The sequence below is a fragment of the Carassius gibelio genome, chromosome B10, assembly GCF_023724105.1.
Source record: "Carassius gibelio isolate Cgi1373 ecotype wild population from Czech Republic chromosome B10, carGib1.2-hapl.c, whole genome shotgun sequence".
In the NCBI taxonomy this organism is placed as follows: domain Eukaryota; kingdom Metazoa; phylum Chordata; class Actinopteri; order Cypriniformes; family Cyprinidae; genus Carassius; species Carassius gibelio.
Genome location: NC_068405.1, coordinates 26406401 through 26431037, shown reverse-complemented (window position 1 = coordinate 26431037; position 24637 = coordinate 26406401). Strand labels below are relative to the sequence as shown.

At 35.2% G+C, this 24637-nt stretch overlaps 1 protein-coding gene across 1 annotated transcript in view; it reads right to left on the bottom strand.

Moving 5' to 3' along the window:
• cntnap3 (contactin associated protein family member 3) overlaps positions 1-24637 on the bottom strand; it is a 198804-nt gene that overhangs the window by 13443 nt on the left and 160724 nt on the right. Inside the window, exons 14-22 of the mRNA XM_052567688.1 lie at positions 21622-21741; positions 16290-16487; positions 13903-14059; positions 12608-12735; positions 12306-12476; positions 7599-7817; positions 4582-4821; positions 3071-3295; positions 147-280 (exon numbers count right to left, since the gene is read on the bottom strand). Coding sequence (XP_052423648.1) covers positions 147-280; positions 3071-3295; positions 4582-4821; positions 7599-7817; positions 12306-12476; positions 12608-12735; positions 13903-14059; positions 16290-16487; positions 21622-21741 — 1592 coding nt within the window. The remainder of the gene's footprint in view (positions 1-146; positions 281-3070; positions 3296-4581; positions 4822-7598; positions 7818-12305; positions 12477-12607; positions 12736-13902; positions 14060-16289; positions 16488-21621; positions 21742-24637) is intronic.

Genomic DNA, 24637 nt, shown 5'->3' with positions numbered 1-24637 from the left:
TAGACTTGAATAATTGAGGCAAGAAAGCCTGAACACAGATGCTTCTTCCTGTAGTGTCAGTCCTTAAACGTTTTAAATTCTGATGCTGTATGTTGTGAATGTGTCCCTTTAATGTGTGCACTGAACACATGTGAGGATCACAGTACCTGAACACTGAGCGTCTCCAGCAGTCTCTGGACGCTGACGCGGTGCAGCTGCCCGTTGGCCAGATTCCTGCCGCTGGCTCGGAAAACCTCCGCGTCTCTGTTGTGCTGCAGTTTGTACTTGACGTCCAAATGTCCTTCAGAACAAAGAGCATTGGATTTCTCAACAGGCTTTTATACCGTCAAAAGTCACCGTTTACCCGCAGTCAACATGAACAGGAACATCAACATGCGACAGAAGCCAATGTGTTTCCCAACTACAAAGCTTCATCTTAAGAGGATTAAAACGTTATCCCCCGTGAAACAAAACAAGATGCAGAAATCAATTAAAAAACGTGCATACTTATCACCTCCGGTGAACTTAATCACTCTTTACAAAGCTAAAACTACTTTTTAACATAGTCAAGTAAAAACAAGTGTATTTTGCATGTGGAAAACATACTGTAATATGATGCTAAGTAGCAGCTTGCATGTTTGTTTCTGCACTAATGGATCAGTTGGCTTATGCTTGCAATTTTTAGTCGAACTGTCTTAGCTGTTAATGCATGTGGACACTGAGCAACTAAATAACAATTGCATGCAACAGGAACAGGAAGCTGTCAGAGCGGCCGCTGGGGTTCTAGAAGCTGTTCTGGACTTTCTGCGTAATTGCATTAATCTGTCTGCTGTTTCCTCTCTGTGCGTCGTGATGAGCCAGATCTACAGAGTCCTACTGAATTCTGCTGCTGGGGCAGCGTGGGACGCCACAATAGCTGACCCAAACAACATGCTAAATAAAACCATATTGGGTAACATTCTTTGATGTTTGGTAATTAAAATGGTATTTATTTAAACCAAACCTACACACTGTTACTTTATATGAACATCCATCCCAAAAACCTCAACAAGCATCCACTGTGTTCTAACTTATTTAAGCATGATTTCTATTCTATAATAATAATAACAATAACAATCATGAATCGATCGATTTCGAATCGATTTTCCACTTCACGCGAAAGTGCAATACAGCGTTAAGAAAGACAACACGTTCTATGCAAATAAAACATTCCTCAAATTATTACAGTAACATTTATTTTAACATAGTTTAAGTTATCAGTAAAATATAGACTATAAATTAAATTATAAAATCGTCAGTATGTTCACACGATATGTTGTGACGGTTAGACGAACGGGGTATCCCTCGCTAATCATACACCCTCATTATCATGTTGTGCCACTTCTTGACATGGGTTTAACGACTTCTAAAAATTATGTAATAGACTTTTATATTAATGGTAAGGTACTTTACAATCAGAATTGATTGGCAAGCAGCTGCAGTTACTTATGTTTAATGCAGTATTAATTGCAATTGGTTTATGTTTTCAATAAAAAGCAACCTATCTACAATGAACAGAGAGAGAGAGTTAGATACAGAATATGATGGGGAAGCAACCTAAAAAAATTGACATGGACTAAACGGCTCCGCGTCCGGCTCCGTCTTTGATTCAATACAAGGACACGTTGGATCGCTGCAATAGTTGGTCGCTTACTGGACACCACCATGATTACCCATTTATAGATCTTAGCCATTTAGAGCCAAATTGTTTGCCAGATTTTAATTATCAAAAGTGATTGTCAATTCGCTTTAATTACATTACAAAATAGCCAAGGCTAATTACCACCATATTAGTTCTGATACCACATAAAGTCAACTTCATGAATAGGCCTGTATCCATTGCGAACATAATTTATTATGAGTCTTAAAATGTCCATAACATAAAATCATTTTTGGGTCACAACATTGTCAACATACCATAGTTTGACTTGTACTGCGCTGCACTGATTTTCGAAAGTGTGACTTACAGAAGATATACTTAGCTTACGAACGCTATAACGTTAAGAGAGAGGTTAAGGAATAAGTTAAGAACTACTTAGCGATAAGAACGTTTTGGGGAACCGGACTCTGATTTGTAAAAAGCATTAAAATACTCTTTTAATCAAACTACATTTGAAGGTTCTGCAAAAAAAAAAAAAAAAAGAAGAAATATTTTAGTATTATTTGTATACTTAAATAATATTTATTATCATTTTGACTGCGATTTAATTTTTGTATTTTAATTTTAATTTTAGTTTAATCTTTAGTAATTTTTATTAGTTTTAGTTTTCATGTAGAATATAATTTTACATTAGAAAACATTTTATTGCATCACGTTTGGTCAGGATGCCGTGATTCAAATCAAAGGTCACGAATCATTTTGCATGATTCATTAAAAGAACTGTCCATTTCAAAAATAAAAATTATGTCCGAAACAATTTTGCCAACATGCAATAGAAATATGTCTTGTATTTTTACTGTCTTTGCATTATTTTGTGGCTAAAAATATGCCTTGCCTCACGTTTGATAAGAACAGTGATTCAGATCAAACTTCATGAGTCTTTCTGCACGATTCATTAAACGAACCGTCTCAAAAGAACCAGTCTACACTGTATGATTTGTATGTCTACTGCATTATTTCATGTCTCTCAGCCTGTTTCTCATCACATTTAATTCTGCAAACATGCAACTTGACTAAAATATAATTTCCCTTGCCGTGGCAAAATTGCAAGGCAGGAAACCGTGAAAAGTCTCTGATGTCAGACTGGTGTTTTGGACGAAAGTCATGCAACTTCTTAAATTACGAGAGCTTCTGAGAAAATGTAGCTCTGAGAATGGGCTTTGTGGCACGTGAGATCACAGACACATGTTTACACGCGCTCATGAATGTGTGCCAGTCTCACGAGGGAATATATCCTCTGCAATTTCTTTCCCAGCTTTCCCTGCCTCATGCCAGATTTCAGACAGTATACAGTAGGAAGTCATTTATTGCGGCTGCTGTGTTCAGAGATTCCCCAGACTCGAGCTAATCCACATGAATGTGCTTAGAGAGGAGGATCAGAGCGTTTCAGACCGTTTCTGTTGAGCAGGACGGCGAGGAACTCTCTGTAGTATGAGCTGATGTAAAGCAGCAGCGCCGGCGCTTGACTCGTCCTGAAGCTCAGCGAGACGTTCTCTCCTCTCAGCGTTAAATCTGAGTAGATGGAGGACGACTGAGCGCTGACGTTCCTGTGCAGCTTGTACGGCTCTTTGAACGTGTACGTGACTGATGTTCCCGGTTTGAAGAAGGCAGAAACGTCTGAAAGAGAGATTAAACGCAACGGGATTAGGATAATGGATTGCATTACTATCATAAACTGGTGTAAAATCATTGTGTGCTATTGACTTATAGGGAAATATGGACAAAAATACTCTCAAATTTATTTTTCTGATTCACTTTATATCAACATTTACTATTAAGAGGGGAATAAATACATTTTACATGTTTGTTAGACCATAAAATAAAATAATGGCCCCATGAATGGACCAAAAATGGTGCCTAATGAAGTGAATTCATAAAACTTGTACAATTTAATAAATTCTTTAGAATGCAACACTTTTTTTTTTTTTTTTGCAAATTAAAAAAAATGCTCACGAAATGCAGATACGGAGAACTATTAAAAGTAATTTTTGTAAAATGAAATAAATTGAAATAAAATGCGAAGAAAAATGTGAACATAAGTGAAAATTAGAACCGCTGATTTGGAAACTAATTGAAGTTGAAGTGAAATTACTAAAATAAATAAAAATAAAAGTAAATATATACAATAAATAAAGTAATAAAATTACTAAAGCACATAAAATGGCAAAAAAAAAGTCAAACAAAAATGAAAATATAAAAATAAGATAATTAAAAAATATTAATAAATATACATAAATATTAATAAATACTACAATGGTATATAAAGAATGCTAAACACACACACACAAAAAAAATATTATATATATATATATATATATACATATATATATATATATATATATATATATATATATATATATATATATTATTTTTTTTTATATCAACGTGAATATTTGGGTTTCTGTATTTTACCTAAGCTTTTACCAAATGATATGCTCGTATCAATCGATAGATAGATAGATAAATGATATTTATCTTATTTATTTTTTAAATGACAAAAAACACACAAACAAGACAAAATTTACCGAAGAAACAACACACAATAGTGTAGTTTTTGCTAATCAGCTAAAGTTTTGGGATATATAAATAAATAAATAAAATCTAAATATTAAGTGAACTTAAAATTACAAACAAAAATGTGTAATGTTCCTTCTAAAACCAAATGAAATAAGTTTAACTAATTAAAAACATAAAAATAATTTATAAAATGTGTCATTTGTGTGAAGACCTTTTAGTTTTAGTGTATTTTACAAAGCGTTTATGGAACAGAATGGTGCTCATGAAGCGCATCTGTGGAGATGAAGCTATTATTGTCATTATCAATATTGTAAAAATGTATGTATTTAGTTTGAATCCTGGGATCAATGCACGATTGTTAGGATGCACCTCCTGAGCTTCAGTACCTTTATGACAGAAGGTGCCGGTGAAGGCCGAGAGGCTGCAGTCGCAGGTGAAGCCGCTGTGGTCCTCCACACAGCTGCCCTGGTTCTGACACAGTTCCCCGTAACTGCTGCAGTGTCCGGGACATCCCGGCGTCACTCCGGGCGTGATCTCCGCCCGCTCCTCCAGATCCAGAGTCTTCCCGTTCAGCTTGAGCGAGCGGATGCAGCCCAGGAAGCCCTTCTGTCTGGACGCCGTTCCTCCTGGAGACGCAAGCAGAGAAAAGATGCTTTAGATGCTTTGGGAAGAATTTTGTTTTTGTATTCTGTCCCTGCAGATGACAAGCTATAAATACAGAAATAATGCGCTCTGCATATATTAGTGTTCAGCGGTTTAGTGCTAATTCGTCTGAGCAAACACCTCGCTGTGCCAGCTGTGCCATATAATCATCTGTGAAATGTTCGAGCAAATGTTAGAAATGCTGTTAAAACTGTTAAAGGTTTTGACATGCAAGTGATGAAACGGGAGACAAATGCAAACATGTTACCAACCATTACAGGAACCGATGACTATTATGTCTTTTATTTTTCCAGATTTCTCACTTGGACAGAAATCAGAACAAATGGAAAGCTTTGTTTAAGTCTCCCTCTTTAGTATTTATATCAGCTCTTGATGTCTCAGATGATTAATAATCACTCTCAATACTGTAATAAAATAAAATAAAAAATATATACACTTATAATTCACTTACAATGTGTTATTAATTGTCATTAATATGCAAAAATCCTTAATTATCCTAAAATATGCAACAAAAAATATAAAAAATAATAAATACAACTATTAAATGAATTAAAATAATATCAAAATGCAATAAATTAATTAATACATTAAAAAATATATATATTTGAATGGTCCTAAAATAGGCCAGAAATATATTAATTATATTATATATTAATAGATTAAAACAGAACAATGTTGTTATTGTTAATGTAACTAAAACTATGAATTTTTAAATAGATAAAAAAATGAAACAAAATGAATAAATACATAAATGTATATACAACAGTAATAATAAAATAATAAAAGTTTTTAGTGGTCCTAAAATATGCAAAACAAATATATAAATAATAAAAAAATAGAACATTGTTGTTTTTGTTAACTAAATATAAATCTATTAAATTAATCAAAATTATATCAAAACAAACAAACAAACTTAATGGTAAACTAAAATATGCAAATAATAATAATAATTTAAATGAAATTTTGAAAGCCAAAATGTATATACATAACTTACAATAGAACAATTAATTACAACTAGAACTAGAACTATTAAAATAATATCTAAATACAAATTAACTTAAAAAAAGATATATATAGAAATATAAAAACAATAGTTTTATAGCTCTGTACTGCACATGTGTGTTTATTTGTATTTTTTCTAGAACTGCTGAAGAAACATCTGTGATGATGGTGATATATTAGTGGAAATAATAACTGTAGTCTCTGAAAGAGTGACCTGTGAGCCTCATTCGTGTCAGCAGCAGCCTGATAACTGAGTTTCTTTCTCATGTTATGAGCTGAACAGAATATGTGCAATACTGCGAGCGTCTCCTGGAGTCGAATGACTGATCTGTTTTACCCAGAAGACCTCAGACCTGCATTATAAACGGCTGAGATGGAGTTCTTCATAGCTAGATGAGCACTGAACAGTCAGATTGAACTATAATCAGACTACTTTCGCCCTGAATTCCTGAAAATTAGTTCAAAAAAACATTTTGCATGTTTGAAGCTGTTTTTTTTAAAGATTTTTACTTCCAAATTTCCCATATTATGAGTTATGATGCATCTGGATGTTACAATTATCATTTATTTAATTATTCTCAATACTTTATTTAAAAAAAGGCAATATAAAAAACTTTATGAAATAATAATAAAAAATAATGTGGTTTTAACTAAAAGTAAAACTAGTTTGGTAATTGAAATAAAGTAAAAATAAAACCAATATTAGATGAAAAACAAACCTAAAAAGAAAAGAAAATTAGAAATATTTTTTAGAAATTAACTCAAATAAGTTAAAGTGCTAACATTACTAAAAATACAGAAAAGTAAAATAAATTAAGTAAATTTTAAAAATACAAAGACTAATACAAATGGCAAACGCACACCATTATTAAAAACAAAACGAAAACTGAAAGTCAATTCAAAATACAGCTGAATACTATAACAGTACATAAAAATACTAAAATAACACTGACATTTTAACAGAAAGTAATAATTAGATAAAAATATAAAATATTTCTAAGCAAAAATTCCCCTTTAATCAAAATAAATGAATAAATAATATAGTTGTACAATAAAAATAAAATAGACATAAATATATAACACTTTAAAAGCAGTTTTTTTAAACATTCACAAATATTAGAATAGTATAGTACAATAAAACTGAATTAGATAAATAAAAAATATAAAAAATATAAAATTATATTTTTTAATATAGAATATTTAAAAGCAAGTTTTCCTTTTATATTTGTATTCAGTAAAATGTTTTATTTTTTTATTTGTTTCAAATATTTTTAAGCAAAATGTTCTATTTGATTATTTGATTTTGAAATGACATTTGTCAGTTAAGTGTAACATTTTCGAAAATTTAGATTTATGCATCATCTGAAAGCTGAATAAATAATCTCTCCAGTGATGCATAACAATATTTGTCTGAGATGTAACTATTTGAAAATCTGGAATCTGAGGGAGCAAAAAAATCTAAATATTGAGAAAATCATCTTTAAAGTTGTTCAAATGAAGTTCTTAGCAATGCATATTACTAATCAAACATTTCGTTTTGATATATTTATGGTAGGAAATGTACAAAATATCTTCGTGGAACATGATCTTTACTTAATATCCTAATGATTTCTGGCATAAAAGAAAAATCGATAATTTTGACCCATACTGACAAATGATGCCAATCCAAAGCATGATATCAGTGCTGAGACTTCTGAGGATCACCAGACATGGTTTATCTGTTAAATGTTCTTCATACCTACAAACAGCTGGCTGTTGAGCTGCAGATGCATGTGTCCGTCAGCGGGGGCTTTCTGAACGGCGCCGGGATGATGGTCCACGAACAGCGAGGCCTCCTTCACGTTCCTCTCGGCTCTCACCTGATGCCAGCGCTCGTCGTTCAGAGCCGACGGCGTCTCCACCTTCACCTCCAGAGGACCGTTCCCCACGTCGAACGAGAACAGCACTTGAGTCGGAGCTGGAAACACAAACACGGTTGATGGATGTTCAGATGATATCTGGCTGATGTTCGGATCCAGCTAATAAGACGCAACTGTTGAAGAGAAATGAGAAATCTGTTGTGTGGCAGATGATGTTTAATGGTTTGAGATAAACGCCAGGAAAACGTCTAAAACAACTTCTAATGATGATGAAATGAATGAGAAAACAGCTGCTCTAAACCAGAGAAGAGCATAGAGCTAATAACCCACAGATCTCTTAAGATCTTCACTGCTTCTCAGAGGAACCAGAAGTTTCTGTTGAGGAATATTCTCATCCAATCCTTCATCAAATGATTTTGAGCTACTTTCACATTCAATACGTTCATTCAGAAGATCACAGGCTTCTAGTTAGCTACTCGTGTTATCTTCATGAAACTGTACAAATGAACATACAATGAAAACTGAAAACAAATATAAAAACTAATCCAATATATTCATAAGCACTCTAATAGGATATGCATAATTCTAAAATACAGCTGATGTAAAAATAAAACAATAAAAATATTAAATATACCAAATATTTGAAAAAAAATAAAAAAATCTATTAATTAAAATTTCTAGAAATTACAACTTCAACTGAAAAAAAAAAAGCTCATACAAAATATTAATGGATACTTGAATAGTATAAAAATAAGGGTCAAATAAAACTGATAAAAAATAGACAATCAAAATATTAAGTTTGCAAACTAAATCTTACTAAAATGAAAAAAAAAAATAATAAAAAAAGAAAATCGATTTAATTATTTTAAAAACTTATTCAGAATACTGAATATATATAAAATTAAGTGAAATAAAACTTAAAAATAGAAGAAAATGTTATACAATTTTCTTTTTTTAAAGTAAGCAAAATATCCTACACACACACACACACACACACACACACACATATATATATATATATATATATATATATATATATATATATTTTTTTTTATTAATTAATTAACTTTTTTTTTGCAGGATGTTTTTTATTACAATAAAGCGTCGAGTAACACAGTGAATTAAATGCAAAATCTTGAAGTTGTAAAGCTGAAGTTTATCTTGGCAAATATTTAAAAAATTAAACTCATGTAAAATTCAGTTCATTTAAATTCACATATTAATTTTTTATCCTGTTTGCATCCTCAATTCAAACTCAGGAACTGAACTGGAATTGAAAACTTCCTCAATCCACATCCGAGTACTTTCCTCGTATGGATATAAAATCTGATATCTTTTTTTTAGCTGCCTGAAGGAAGTAAAGTCACGGTGATTTGGATCGATGTGACGGTCAGTAAATCATTCTCTCGCTGAAACTCTTCCAGCTCAGATCTCAGGTTTATTCTCATCCGTGGCTTTGAGAGGAACTTCCTGTGAGTTTATGTCCTACATGAACAGCCTCGCCAGGCGGCCGACTCCGTCAGGATATAATGAGAGGTTAATTGAGCTCTTCCAGCCGGAGGATTTGTCATTATAAAAGAACAAGCGCTCGGGCGCTGTAAGGTCTTCACATGCTCTATTCTCATCCATCACATGAGGCCATTACTCCAGGAACTGAACAGCTCTTTCATGCAGTTAAACACTCGTGCAGCAGACGAGGGCTGTTATAGGGTTCGGATGAACTGCGGCTGACGGGAGACAGATAGAGATCATCTAACAGCAGCTGAAACAGATTTGACTTTTTCAGAGAAACTGAAAGTGGTTTTGGTGCATGTTTGGGTTTTGGGTGATTTTGCATGTTTTGTTACGCAGTTGCATTGGCTTCTGTGATCTTCTGATCTCTGAAAATGACTTGGTTCCTCCTCCTTTGTGCGACTGTGTTTTTTTTTAAAGCAAAGCAAAACATAAAAAACTAATTAAACAGCATTCTGTGTCTGTATTAACATTTCTAGGATGTAGATTACATGCATAGTATTTATAATATTTATAATTTAAATATATACACTACAGTAAATCAAAACCTTTTGTACAGTAAGATTTTTTATGGTTTTTAAAGAATACTTTTTTGTTTACTAAGACTGCATTTATGAGATTAGCAAAAACAGTAAAATTTTGAAATATTTTTACTATTTAAAATAACTGTATTCTATTTGAATATATTTTAAAATGTATTCTTGTGATCTCAAAGCTGTATTTCTCCAGTCCTTTCTATTCATCAAAGAAAGCTGACTTTCTTTATACTTTCTTTATAAAAAAATTTTAAAGCAGCAAATCATGTGACTGGAGTAATGATGCAAAACATGTAGCTTTGAAATCACCAGAATAAATTGCATTTTAAAATATATTCATATTGAAAATAGTGCAAATATTTTCCTTTTTTTCTGGTTTTGCTGTTCTTTGGATCATATACTGTAAATGCAGGCTTTGGTGAGCAGAAGGCTTCCTTTAAAAAAATATTGACCGGTGGTGTATATTCAATATTATGATTATACAATATTAATATTCAATTATTATCATATCTATATACAAACAGAAAAATAATATAAAAAAAATAGCAAGAGAACCATAAGGCTATAGGAGCTCAAACACATGGGCTAAACTGGACTACTTTCTCTGACTGTAGTGCTTCTGATGACTATGAGTTACAGTAATGCTGATGCTTGACTTAGCAAACACTGAAAATAAAATGGCCAAAGGTCTTCAACTGATCATGTAGAAGAGGGTTTCACTGAAACCAGCCGAGCACGTCTCTACATATTGGTTCAGGAGCTATTCTGTGGTAATTTCCCTGGAGAAAACCATTTTGTGATGTCTATATTTCCAGCTTCTCTGGAACAAACAGCCGGCAATGTTGACATATTCAACTCATGTACATAACCCCATGCAAACATGAGAACACACACACAATTCATCAATTCAATGCTCAACCTAATCACTACATTATCCAAATATCCAAATTATCCAAAGCGACTTACATTGCATTCAGGCTATACAGTATTTTACCAGTATGTGTGTTTCCTGGGAATCGTACCTACGGCAGTGCGATATGGACAAAAAAAACTATCACGATTTTTTGATAAATTTTGCGATTTCGATTTTAATCACGATTTTGACACACACAGACATGCTTTACAGTCATAAATGCATTCAGTATAAATTTGAAACATATTTCCAAAAGAAAACCAATGAGAGCTTTATCAAAAAGTTGTAACATGTCTCTAGAACAGACTTAAGTCAAAATAATAACTAAGTAAAGATGTCAAACTAAAATCTAGACATAAGACAAAAAAAAAAAAAAAAAACCCGTGTTCAGGTGTTATATGTTTTGCACAATATATTTATTGCCCAAGGTTCACACGTACTCCATCAGCAGTGCGTATACAGTAAGTTATGTGTACGCGGTTCAGAAGCAGCAGCGAGAGCGCATTATTGTAACGCGAAAGCACATTAAAATAATGCATGAGCGCAAATCTATCCGCTCGCACGCAGATTTCCTTTGCTCTGTTAACAAAACCAGACGCACGTGCTCAGATCATAGACTGTATAAGGCTCAGATACACACTGCCTTACAACGTGTCTCCTCTCGCTCAACCTGTGTCCTGTGCACTCACAACTCTCTCTGTTCTCACGTGCAATATATAAAATCTTTTCACACTTTTCTATTTATAACCTTTTCTGTTCTCATCTTTTTACTGCGTGCAGTGTGAACGTTCCGTTCCATTAACATGGGCTCGAAAAAAAAGGCTACGCATCCCAGACAGAGTGTGTGAACCTGGAGTTAGGTATATGCCCAGTCTGCTCTGTTCTCGCACTACACTTAGGTGCGCTGCATCCTGATTGGTTCAGATAACATACTTCGCACACTCAAATCGCGATTTTATTTTGATTCCGATTAATCGCACAGCCCTAATCGAACCCACAACCTTTTTGTGCTGTTAACGCAATCTTCTACCACTGAGCCACAGGAACACTAACCACATGAACATGCATAAATCATATTTCAAATATCAAATATCCTTAGGCATAAAGATCTACGACAGCTTCTGCTTTAAACTAAAGGGAGCCCTTTTACAATATTTAATCTTATATTCAATTACAATTTATTTTTTAACGCTAAAATTATGTCAAAATGAAGTTCTTAGCAATGCATATTACTAATCAAAAATTAAGTTTTGATATATTAATGGTAGGAAATTTACTAAATATCTTCATGGAACATGATCTTTACTTAATATCCTCATGAATTTTGGCATTAAAGAAAAATCTATCATTTTGATATATATATATATATATATATATATATATATATATATATATATATATATATATATATATATATATATATATATATATATATATATACTCCCATATAGATTAATATAAGAATAAACTTTTCTTTCAAGACTTTAGGTGTACTTAATTACTATTGGAAAAACGAAATTCTGAATGGTCTTTCCAAAAACTGTTTCTTTTTATTTTGTGATGTAACATCTTGGCAGGTTTTTGTGAGATTCAGAGGAATAAACCTGAAGGTTGAAGGCACTTACAGCTCAGTTCGATCCGGATGAAGTCTTTGATCCCCAGGTTCTCCAGAAACACTCCGGATGAAGAGCTGGTCTTAAACAGGAAGGAGATATCGGCGCTCAGCTCCCCGTGGAACGTGGGAAAGTGCAGGTACGACGTCTCCTTGTTGAAGTAGGCAGCGTTCCAGAAGTTATCTGGAGAAGCAGTGTTTATATTGTTGGCCTGTGGTTTTCATTAAGCCAGTCCAGCCAGAGCTGATGTAGCTGTGCTGTGTTTGACAGAGAGACAGAACGAGCGCTCAGAGTCTGATTAGTGCAGTACTTACTGTCACCGTAACACTGCAGGGGTCCCACTCTGTACGCCGCTTCTGAACCCGATCTGTTGATGTCACCCACAGCCAGCGCTCGCACCGGCAAATGCTCTTTATGGGACAGCAGCCCGGAGTCATTCGACCTGTCAAAGAAATCAAAACAGCATGACTCAACACATGAGAACAAGACGACTGCACTTCAAGGGTTAATCTCATTAATACAGTCAAGAACATGACCAGATCAAATTTCACCCATAAATCAAAATATAAACACTTTTTTTTTTTTTTTACATTTGCAATTACTTTTTCCAATTCCCTTTATGCAAAATAAAGCTGCATAAAAAAAAAAAAAAAAAAAACGCCGCCATTTATTGTTTTATTTATTTTAATAAAATCAATAAACTATAAAAAAAAACAAAAAAACATGAAATCTATAATACAAACATAATTCAATATGTTTTGGTCCGTTGATTGCTTATTTATTTATTTATTTAATTATTTATTTCATTGCAAGAACATTTTCCAATTCCTTAATTGATACTGTAAAACCTAATTTAGTTATTGCATCAGTGTGGCATTTTTTTTTTTTTTTTTAATGATATAAATATCAATTAATTTGAAAAAAATCAATAAACTATTTTAATTTATGTTTAAAAAAATGTTTGGACAGTCATGATTTTTTTTTTCTTCACATTTTCCGATTCCAACATTACAGAAAAAAATAAGTTAAAAATAGAAGTAAAAACTTAATTCGTTTTATTGCATTATGCTATGCAATAAATAAAAAGGTGGTATTTGTGTTTTGATTTTAATAATATCATTCAATAAAACATTTTAATAAAAAATCCGAGTATCTGGACAGAAGTTCTGGGTCAAATATAAAATATTTAATACATAACCATATTGCAATATTTTTTGGCCTTCTGTATGTTTTTTAATGTTTGTGTATATTTGTTAAATGACTTCAAGTTCAACTAAACAGGCATTGTTGAATTTGGATTTAAAAATGAATCGTCAAATCAGAGATTTGAATCAATTCACTGAATCAGATTGATTCACTTGATTAAGCTGATTCTGATAAATGAATCAAATTTCCGAGCCTTATTCTGTTTGTTGCATATGAAGTTTAAATGACACTAATTCATATTGTTTGAAAGACGAAAACATCTCACTGTCTGCAGCTGTCATGAAAACAATGCTACAATGCACAAAAACATCTCAACGTTCCTGAAAGTAGGCTTCGTTTTCTTGAAACAAACGTGGTTTGGGGTTGTAATGTGAGCTGGATCAGTTATGTGAGTGTGTCGTACCACTCTTTGCTGTCGGCGTCACAGTTGCAGAAGTGTTCGGGATGCACACAGTTCTCCTGCAGGCCACAGGCGCACTGCTGACTGCCCGGCACCGCACCGCCCCAATACATGTGTGCCTCGCCCGACCGACCCACCCACCAGCTGAAGGGAGCGCCGTCTGCAACAACACACACACACACACACACACACACAGCGCTCATCACCACACTGATGCAACCACACTACACTACCACTCTGAGATGATGGAAAACAAACAATTGATCAGAGCTTGTGCTTTCATAACTAACATGACTGAGATTATGTGTAAGATCAGGTCTTTTCTCATGAGAAATATTTAAGAAGCTGAAAATGACATGTTTCTACTAAAGTTCTGGACAATAAATTAAAATGGACACAAACATGTCAATAGTTCACATTATTTGAGGCCAAATTTGATTTGGTCTCTGTTTTTTTTTGCACACTTGGGAGTCTTGGCAAATGTGATTATAATTTGAGAGATTGTGGGATGATGTGTGTTTACTACGGCCTTTTTCTTGTGAGAAGCATCTGAGAAGCTGTAAATGACATGTTTCTACTGAGATTGATCAAAATAATTAAGAACAGACTCAATAGTTCAGGGCCCGGTTCCCCGATGACGCTCACTCTTACCCCTATGGTCCACTATAACCTGCACGTTTATGGCCGCGTATCGCTTTTGGCATGACAAAAAGCCCTGCTGCACCTCCTGGACCTCCGGACGTGTTGCCGTATAGAAAAATTGACATGGACTAAACGGCTCCGCGTCCGGCTCCATCTTTGATTCAATACAAGGACACGTTGGATCGCTGCAATAGTTGGTCGCTTACTGGACACCACCATGCTTGCCCATTTATAGATCTTAGCCATTTAGAGCCAAATTGTTTGCCAGATTTTAATTATCAAAAGTGATTGCCAATTTAAACGCTTTAATGACATTACGAAATAGCCTAGGCTAAATATCACAATATTAGTTCTGATACCACATAAAGTCAACTTCATCAATAGGCCTGTATACATTGCGAAACATATTTTATTATTAATCTTAAAATGTCCATAACATAAAATCATTGTTGAGCCACAACATTGTCAACATTCAATAGTTTTTGACTTTTACTGCTCTGTGCTGATTTCTAAAGACTGCAGCACAGTGGCGGCGAACAACGCTAAGAGAGAGCTTACGAATGGTCCAGACCAACCTTACGAAAGTGTGACTTACAGAAGATATACTTAGCTTACGAACGCTATAACGTTAAGAGAGAGGTTAAGGAATAGGTTAAGAACTATTTAGCGATAAGAACGTTTTGGGGAACCGGGCCCTGATCATTTGACCCTGAATTTAATGAGAAATATTTGGGTTTATACTGAGATATCCGAGTTCTGGCTACACACTTTGGGATCTGGTCACATTTTGAGACATTTAGAGATTACTGGGTTCTTATTCTCATGAGGAACATCTGAGAAGCTGGAAATTATGTTTCTACAGACACAAAATAACCAACATTTTAGATCATTTGACTTTTTGTTGCAGACTTTGGGATCATTTTGAGACAGTGTGTGAGATTGCTCTGATCTTCTCATGAGAAACAGGATGTGAGATGTTTCTACAGTTCCTTTAACAGAAATAAAGATAGACACAAAAGAGTCAATAGTTCATATCAACTCGTCCTGAATTTAATGAGAACATTTTTAGCTTATAAAGAGATATTTTTGTAATCTTTGAGACATTTTGAGATGACGTGAGATTACTGAGGACTTTTTCCTCATACGAAACACATGAGAAGCAGAACATGTCTCTATTTATTCAGCTTTTAATCTCAAGAGGAAGCATTAAGCTGTTGAAGAGAACTCGTGAGTGATTTTCCATCAGTCTCGCATGCATCTGTCCAGGTTTAATCGTTCTTTTCATTGCTATTCATCTGGCATTTCCAACATTTCTTATTTATTCCTTACACTGTGTTCTCCTCGTCTCATCAAGAACTCCAGCAATGTGACAATGAATGGATGTAATTACCATGTGAGTGGATGTTTCGTGTTTATTTGAGAGACTACGAGAACCGTTATCAGCCGCCCCGACCTGTGATTGACACCGAACCAAACCGCCCATGACAAACCCACACAAACAAACAAACACGATAAAAGCTCTTTAAAGGTGCAAATGCACATGAATAATCCACCCTAAAGGTTACTTTCAATTAATTTAATGCAGGAAAAAACATGGGGAAATAACTGAGCTGTCCGTAACCAAGAGCATAACAATCAATTTGAGTCGTTTGCGTAAGCGTCATGTGTCTGCGGATGGAGTGATATTTTAATAAGCCTGACCTTTCATAGGGAGGGGGCGATCGATATTCCTAATAAAAAGGGCTTACCTGGTGTGTTCAAGAGCCGTGACTTTTTGCAGTGGTAGGAGAGCTCCTGCTCGCAGTACTCCGCCTGGGTAATTATCGCCTGGATCTGCTCCACGTCGGCAGAATAGTTAAAGTGGGCTAAATGCTGATCTATCCCAGAGGACGCTTTTAATTTGGTGAGCTCCGTGTTATTATGTTGGATCACCATCCATGCTTTATCTGCAGGGAAAAGAGGGATTTGAACGAAGAAAAGGCTAAAATAAAACACTGTTTTAGCTCAGAGCACTGTTGATTTCATCAACATGTCATTTATCCTTCAAAAAGTCATAGAACATTCATAAAAAAATAAAATAAAACTAAGCATGTGATATATACTAAACAATCATAAAAGGTTCATGGGTTCAAGGAGTGGTTAAGAAGAACCATTTTCGGCTGAATTGGGTTCTTGAGTTGCTTTAGAGGTTATTGTGGTTTCATAATGGTTCTGCTTTTAAAATATTGAAATAATGAAATTACATTTTCAATCCATTTGACTGATGTAGTGCGAAATGTGAAACTGCTGGTACCATTAACTGAAGTTATTGTTATTATACATTTTTTATATAAAAACGTCATTTATTGGTGAAAAAAGGTAAATAAATAAATAAATAAATAAATAAATATACATTTTTTATAAAAATTAACTAAATAAAAATTTCAAATGTTGCCTTGGCTAGTAAACTTAAACTGAAATACCAAAAAAAAAAAAAAAAAATCAATATAAATATGTAAACCTCAAAAAGTACAACACTGAAAATAAAAATGAAAACAATATTAATAAATACTGTAATAATGTATACAAAATATATACTAATGAAAATAACTAAAATGCATACTGCAATAATACTTACATTAGGTTCAATTTAAATGGAAACTGAAAATACAAAATAACTAATTTAAAATATTACATTTGGTCATTTAGCAGTCACTTTTATCCAAAGCGACTTACAAATGAGTAATGATAGTAAATTATCAAATATTTATTCTGTAACAGTATTGTCACACCCCATGGACTTGTTTGGTTGTGTTTTTTCCCCCTGTGTGCTCTGTTTGACCAAGTTTCTGTCTTCGTTTGATTATATAATTTGGTTCAGGTGGGTCTGGTTAATTATCTTAATTTCCTGTGGCTCAGTGGAAGAGCATTATGATAGCGGCACAAAAGGTTGTGGCTTCAATTTAAAAAGAAAATGATAGCCTGAATGCACTGTAAGTCGCTTTGGATAAAAGTGTCTGCTAAATGCATAAATGTAATGTAAAATTTGCTCTTTTATTTAAAGTGTAGTCTGTCCTGTCTTCCTTCTGTATTGTTGATTTTACCCTGTGTGTTAGACCCTCTTCTTCGTGTGGATTACCGTTAAAGGGATTTGTTATTATAATCTTCATCATGCATTTGTCTCCCTAACAGCAATAGTGTGACAGAATATTGGACCACAAAGAATAAGTAAGCGGCATCTCCCCCTTGTTTTGTTTTCCGTTTTTGTCAGTTTTTATTTTTAGTTATAGATATCGCCGACCTATTCATCGCGCTATCCCATCTAGATCTTCCCCTGGTGGACTACGCTGTTTTAACAGCTTTCGATGACGTGGCACTGAACTGACTGCATTGGATCGCGGCTAATCACCATCATCCCGTCGACCTCCCAGACACCACCAGACTGTGCAGGAGGGAGGCAATCATCCGGTGTCTGGAAACGTCTACCTCTGATCCAGAACTCAGACAGACCCAGAGCTCACAAGTCTGACCCCACCGCAGACGGAGAACCAAAACCTGCCGGGACCAAAGAGCCATCGCCAGAAGAAGCGACAGATCGGAGGGACGCCTTGGAGAAAGCCCGACCCACTGCACCAACACTGAGGGTGAGCAAAGAGTTCAGAGAGAAACTGGAATAAATATTCAGACATGCCCCCTTTCCTCCAGCCTTAGTCTAAACTCGCTGCCTGCCCTGAACTATCTGTCTGCCTTGAAATGTCTGCCTGTCCTGGCAGCCCCTCTGCTCAACATCTGTGAAGTGAGATTGCTTTACTCCACCATTGCTCCTAGCTCCCTCATCTCCACCGTGGCCCATCAGTACACCAGCTCCCCCGGGCTCCTTCATCCCTCCGGCTCTACCTCTGTCTGTTTTTTGTCAATCTGCTGCCTCTGGACTCCACTCCTGTGGCTACACCTGATCCCTCCGTCTCTGTCAGGCTCCTCCTTCCCTCCGGCTCCACCTTGGTCCTCTGTCACTCCGACTCCACCACAGCCTTCCAGATCTCCACTTCTGCCTCGGTCTCCGAAGCCATCTGCTCCTCCTTGGCCCTCCAGATTCTCCCAATTGCCCTGGCTCAACGGCTCTCCTTCTTTGCCTTCGGACTCCACCACCACCTGCTCCAACCTTATTGGTCGGACCCCTGTAGCTGTCAGCCCTTCCTTCACCATGGCTCCTCCCTCCACTGGCTCCACCGTGGGTTGCCATCATGGCTGTGATCTGGGACCTGCCTGGCTCTACCAGTTCCCTCCTTTCTCCTCTCTGGCTCCTCCCTCCTTTTGATCCACCATGGTACCTTCTGACTCCTCCCTTGAACTTTTCTTCATCTTCACCACCCTTGACTCTGTTGGTCATCCTCTTCCCGCTCATCTGGCCATCTTCCTGAACATCCTCCTGCCTGCTTTCCTCTAGGCCCTTTGCCATCCCGTCACCATCCCACATCCACTCCTTTATCCTCCTCCTTAGTCTCCAACCATCCCTCTCTTTATCTCTATGGTAGGAGGTCAAGTCTTTTGGGGAATGGGGTGAACTGTCACACACAATGGACATGTTTAGTTGTGTTTTCTTCCCCCATCTGCTCTGTTTGACATAGTTTCTGTCTCTGTTTGATTATGTAAAATAACACTGATGTGAAATAGGATACTGAAAGAGTATATATATATATATATATATATATATATATATATATATATATATATATATATATATTAGTGCTGTCAAAATTAGCGCGTTAACTCATTCGATTAATTTGAAATATTTAACGCGTAAAAAAAAATAACGCAATTAACGCGGTTGCGGTTTTTTTTATTTCCGGTTGTGGCCTATGTGTGTTCAACGTGCAAAGAAATATGGATAAGACCAAGGAAGGACTTTTAGACGGAAAGTTTCAGTATAAAACTCTGCCGGATTACTCTTCAGTCTGCCACAAGAAACATTACTCTTCATTTAGTCTGCCACAAGGAACAGCAACATTAAAATCATGAACTCAAATGTCATTGTTTAAAAAAAAAAAAACAATGACTGTTGTAACAGTGCGTAAATCAGACCTTTCTGTAACGCTAACGTTAATAAGCTTAAACAAAAATAACGAAATAATTGTGTAGCGGAGTATTTTTTGTACACAGTGCCGCGAACTGTCAATCACCCCTGTACGCGTGCATCACTGTCCTCCTCAGCTGCAGCAACTTGCGCTCTCTCTCTTCATCAAGCTTTAAAACAAAAAGGGGACAAAAAGATCATATTGTCTTTGTGCATTGGCTATAGATTAATTAGATAAATGAATATCTAAATTTGTGCCTTGCTGTCTACGGTATTTTTTTAGAACTTAGAAAAAAGATGCTGCAGCCAATGAGCAGACAGCGGGGGCTGCAGGACGACTCAACCTCCGCAGACAGTTTTTAATGTTTATCAGACAATAAATACTCAAGATTTTGCTTTAGTATAACTTCAGGGACAATTAGGGCCAGATTCGGGAGTCGGGACAACAGTTTAGATTTCGGGACTGTCCCGAATATTTCGGGACGTCTGGTAACCCTTCCTGAAAGAGCTGCATTACTTCATAAGCTTGAGTCTGACCTGCAGTGATAGGATTCGAATTTGGTGAGGTGTCAGTCAGCGAATCATCTGATTCTGGTCTTGTTCTTGCAGTATTTAGAGTCTGAAGCCAAGAAAACATATTAAGTGTTGTTGTTAACTGTATTTGATTTTTAACCAAACCGAGCGTTGTGTACACTCATAACGAGTTTCACACACCTTCTCCGGCCACGTTGAGTTGTTGACACTTAACAGTGGGAAAAGCGACACATGCGCTATTCACTTGTGTAACTTAAGGGTGAATGGGTAATGTAGTTTCTGCTCTGGGTGGGATGAATTAGGAAGCTTGCATTGTGAAGGGCGCTCTGAAAATCGGCAGTGCAGGTAAAAGATTAAAACCTCTATTAAAACAGATGTCCAAATGAGCGTACCGGTACGCTACAAGCACGTTCTGGGCGCACGGAGAGGTGGCGGTACGCTCAAGAGCTATATTTGGAAGTGTTGGTACTGAGTACCGGTGCGTACTGGCCCACTTAAAGCACTGGCAATGACTATACTTTGGAATTTTTTTGCAGTCCACTTAGAATTCAACATGGAAATCATTTTTGTTTTTTATTGGCATTGATTGTTTTGAAATTCAAATGGTACTTACATGCCTGTGTTTTTATTTCTGTAATAAATATGGCTTTCAAGCCAACAGTTAATTTGGAGGATATTGATGGTTTATTGCAGGTATGTTGTTTACATGAGAAAATCTGTGTTACAAGTTAAACAAAAATTCCAATAAACAATCATATTTTGAATTTAAATAGTTTCTTTGTCTTGAGTTTACATTAATTATTTACATTTTACATTTACATATCCAAAAAGTTTCAGTCTTTTAATTGCGATTAATTGCGATTAATTGCGATTAATCGCGATTAATCGCGATTAATTTTAAAAAATTGTGCGATTAATTAGTTAATTTTTTTTAATCGATTGACAGCACTAATATATATATATATATATATATATATATATATATATATATATATATATATATATATAACCATGGGGAACTGATTGGATGAAGAAGTAATTTTAGAGAGGTTAGGAAGAAATACAAAACAAATACTTTTTCTTTAGAATAAAACTACACTGATTAAGCATGCAGTATAAGTCTCGCAATGTGTATTAAGAAAGTCAATAGAGTCAATTTGGATTTCATATTGACTTCAACAAAAGGAGAAGTGGGGATCTATCAAAGGTGACGCGATGCTTTTCTAAAGAGCCATTCAAGTTCAAAAGCTTCTTCTGTTGCATCATGCCATAAAAGCCTTTTAAAACTTTATTTGTGCGAGTGAACGTCACACAGACGGGCTCAAAGGTTGATCTGTCGGCTTCTTCTAATGTGTGTTTTAGCGAGTGTCACAGCTGACTTCCTCCGTGGGGTGTGACACGGTGCGTGAAGGATCAAAAGCTGTGGATTAAAGTCCCAATTACGGAGTGTTTAAAGGGATTTAATCACTTCGGCTTCGCTGCGTGAGATTCACCTGACATGTTGCAGTAGATTAGCTGAGGTTTGACGGGGCCGCTTCCATCCACGTCGATGTAGTAAAAGCCAGACGTGTTTCCTTTGTGTTTGTACGCCTCACACGACGCTTCGTAAATGGCTGTAAACACAGAAGCAGTAGGTTAGTGTGGAGAGATAATGAGGTGAAGCTCTTTACGTTCAACACTGTGAACAATAACAGTAATTAAACAGGTGCGTGTTCACACTTTCTCACTTTTCTGACATCTGGAAATGCAGCTAACATAAAAACGTCTCTTTTTATTTTCACACCCTGTAAAATGTTATTACATCTTTAACAGAATGGTGAGATGGTTTTGATAGTACTCAAGATACTTGAAATTATCTGGAGAAGCTTCAGGACTTTTAGAAAATATATTTAGTTGCCATGAGAAGCCATGATCTTTCCAGGAAAGATAATGATAGACAGACGAATGGGTAAAAAAATCATAATAATAGTATATCACAATAGAGGCTAACCAGTTGATCAACTACAGTAAATTAAGAAAAAAAAAAACTGTATTACAAGTTTTCCAAAATGTTATGTTTACACATGTGGCATTATGTACTAAAAATGCACTAATTAGCATGTATTTCCAGTAGATAAATTTGAACGCTGGATAAAGCCAGGTTTAACATTCTCGTTTAATTTTGTTGACATATTAAAGATTTTTACAGAGGAGATTTTGGATTTTTCTCTTCTTATCAACCCATAAATCATGAAATACCGTCAACAGTCAGAAAATAATGTGTCTAATATTTATCAGCTGAGTGATTTATGAACACATCCTTCAGTAACAACCTTCAGAATACATATTTGAATAAAACTCTAAATTTAGGTGTGTGTAAGAGCTGCTAAACTCATTTTGAGAAAACAACCTCTAAAATGATGATCTATAATCTAAATATCTACACATAAATGGCCAAATATTTCTCATACAGAATACAGATATGAATAAAACTAATTTTGATGTGTGTAAGTGATACTGAAGTGGAGAAACCGACTAATTTTGATCACAGCTGTGTTGGGAGATTTTCCCTCTGACGCTCTCGATGTCACTGATGTCACACCTGGACGGGACGATGTGATTGGTTAAGCAGATCTAAATCTAAATCAATGCTCCAGAATGGTCTCTGAAAATCAACGCTGGATCTCGTGTTCATCTGCTAACACGAGCCAGTAAAGTGTTTAAATGAGTAGTATAAAGATGCACTTTCTTATCTGTGCCATTTTGAACTTTTAATGGAAATATAATTAGTGTGAAGTGACTGTAAAGGCAGGATGTTTCACATGGTTTTTTAACTCAGTTCACTATCCCACTGATCACATTATATGTTCTAATTGTGTTACATTTTGAAATTGAACTTATTGCAATTTTCTTTTTCTCTTTGGCTCACATTCATCTTCAGAAAATTTTCACATAATATATTTTGTAAGATTTTACAAGCATTGAAAATCATATATCGTCCACTTAATTTTGCATGGCATATTTGTGAAACTACACCTCCCAGTGTATTTGTATTATAAAACGAAGGCAGTGTTTCATCTAAAGTGTGTTGCATCAATTTTGCATGCACTCAAGCAAACGAAGCAGCTTTAATTATGACCGTCTGCATCTGTTTCGTAGCACTAAATTCATGATGTAACGCAAACGGGGGAAGTTAACTATCTATTAATTTGCTTAGGGAGGAAATGGATTACTGTAGGTATCTCTTCCAAGGAAAATAATTAAAATCTATATGCAATCTGTTTCATATTCAATCGGAGAAAACATTACTTAGTTTAAATTTTGTCAACATCAAAACCCCATTAAAACCATATAAATATATAAAACAGATATATTCAGTTACAGTACTGCAGAAATACCTAAAACGCTCCTCTGACTGACAGCAGTTTTATGTGAGATCTAATTATGGGGTCGCCCTATAAAGTCCCTCTCAATAACACCCCCTTTAAAACAGCTCAAGTGTGAACGTCTTAAATGCTGCCGCCATTAAACGTTTGAGTGACGTGTGCTTCATTTCAGCCCAAATCTGTTCCACTCTCTTTTACGGCACCAAAAGCGGGCCTTTTCACTTCACTGAGAACTGTGTAAATCCATAAGCGTGTAAAGCTTGAGCTCTGCAGCTAATGAGCGCCTGACCTTGCGTCATGTTTTATATTGTTTCCTTACAGGCCTCATATCATGGAGGAATTCAATTTGCATTGATGTTCTGGGATAAAAGTGCTCAATATGCAATGATAATATATGTGTTTCAGAACGCAATAGATATTAAAACTACTATAGGCTGCAAAATGACATCTGCAAACTTTTGCAATTAATCACAGACACATCTACACATAATCATGTATGATGCATATGCATTTATTACAAACAATTACTTATTATTGACTGTTGATGAATTATAATGTTTACTTTATGGTGTTTATATTGTAATATGCTGTCAAAGGCTGTAAAAGTGCATATTTTATCTCTCTCATCTGTTTGAATGAGCAGTCGGCAATAGTGAAGCTTAGACGTTTCAAAATAAAAGAATCTGCTTACTTCAAGCTCGTTTATAATTCTTACTTATTAAGATTTTTTTTTTACTGTATCTGTCATGTTTTTCATGTACGGTAAGCTTGAACTGCTAAATTTGCTCCAATGCCAAGCCCTGGAATGGTATACAAATTATAGACATTTTAAGCAAACATGAAAATATATTTATATATATATATATCAATATTTGTCCAAATATGCAAACATTTGCATTAAAAGCCTTAATAGATGCAGTTCAGTGCAGCAATGTGAATATGAACAAGCATAATAAACTTAATATGAATACGAATGCATGTTGTTATTCTATTCAAAATATAAAAATCTACAGAATGAAGCATGTTGGGGTTTTTTTTGCATTCCATAAATTATCACTGTAACTGAGTTTTATCATAAACAGTGGTCATATATTGCAGTTTAGGGAACATCAGGAGGGATTCCGTCCTTGACTCTGAGTGTGGA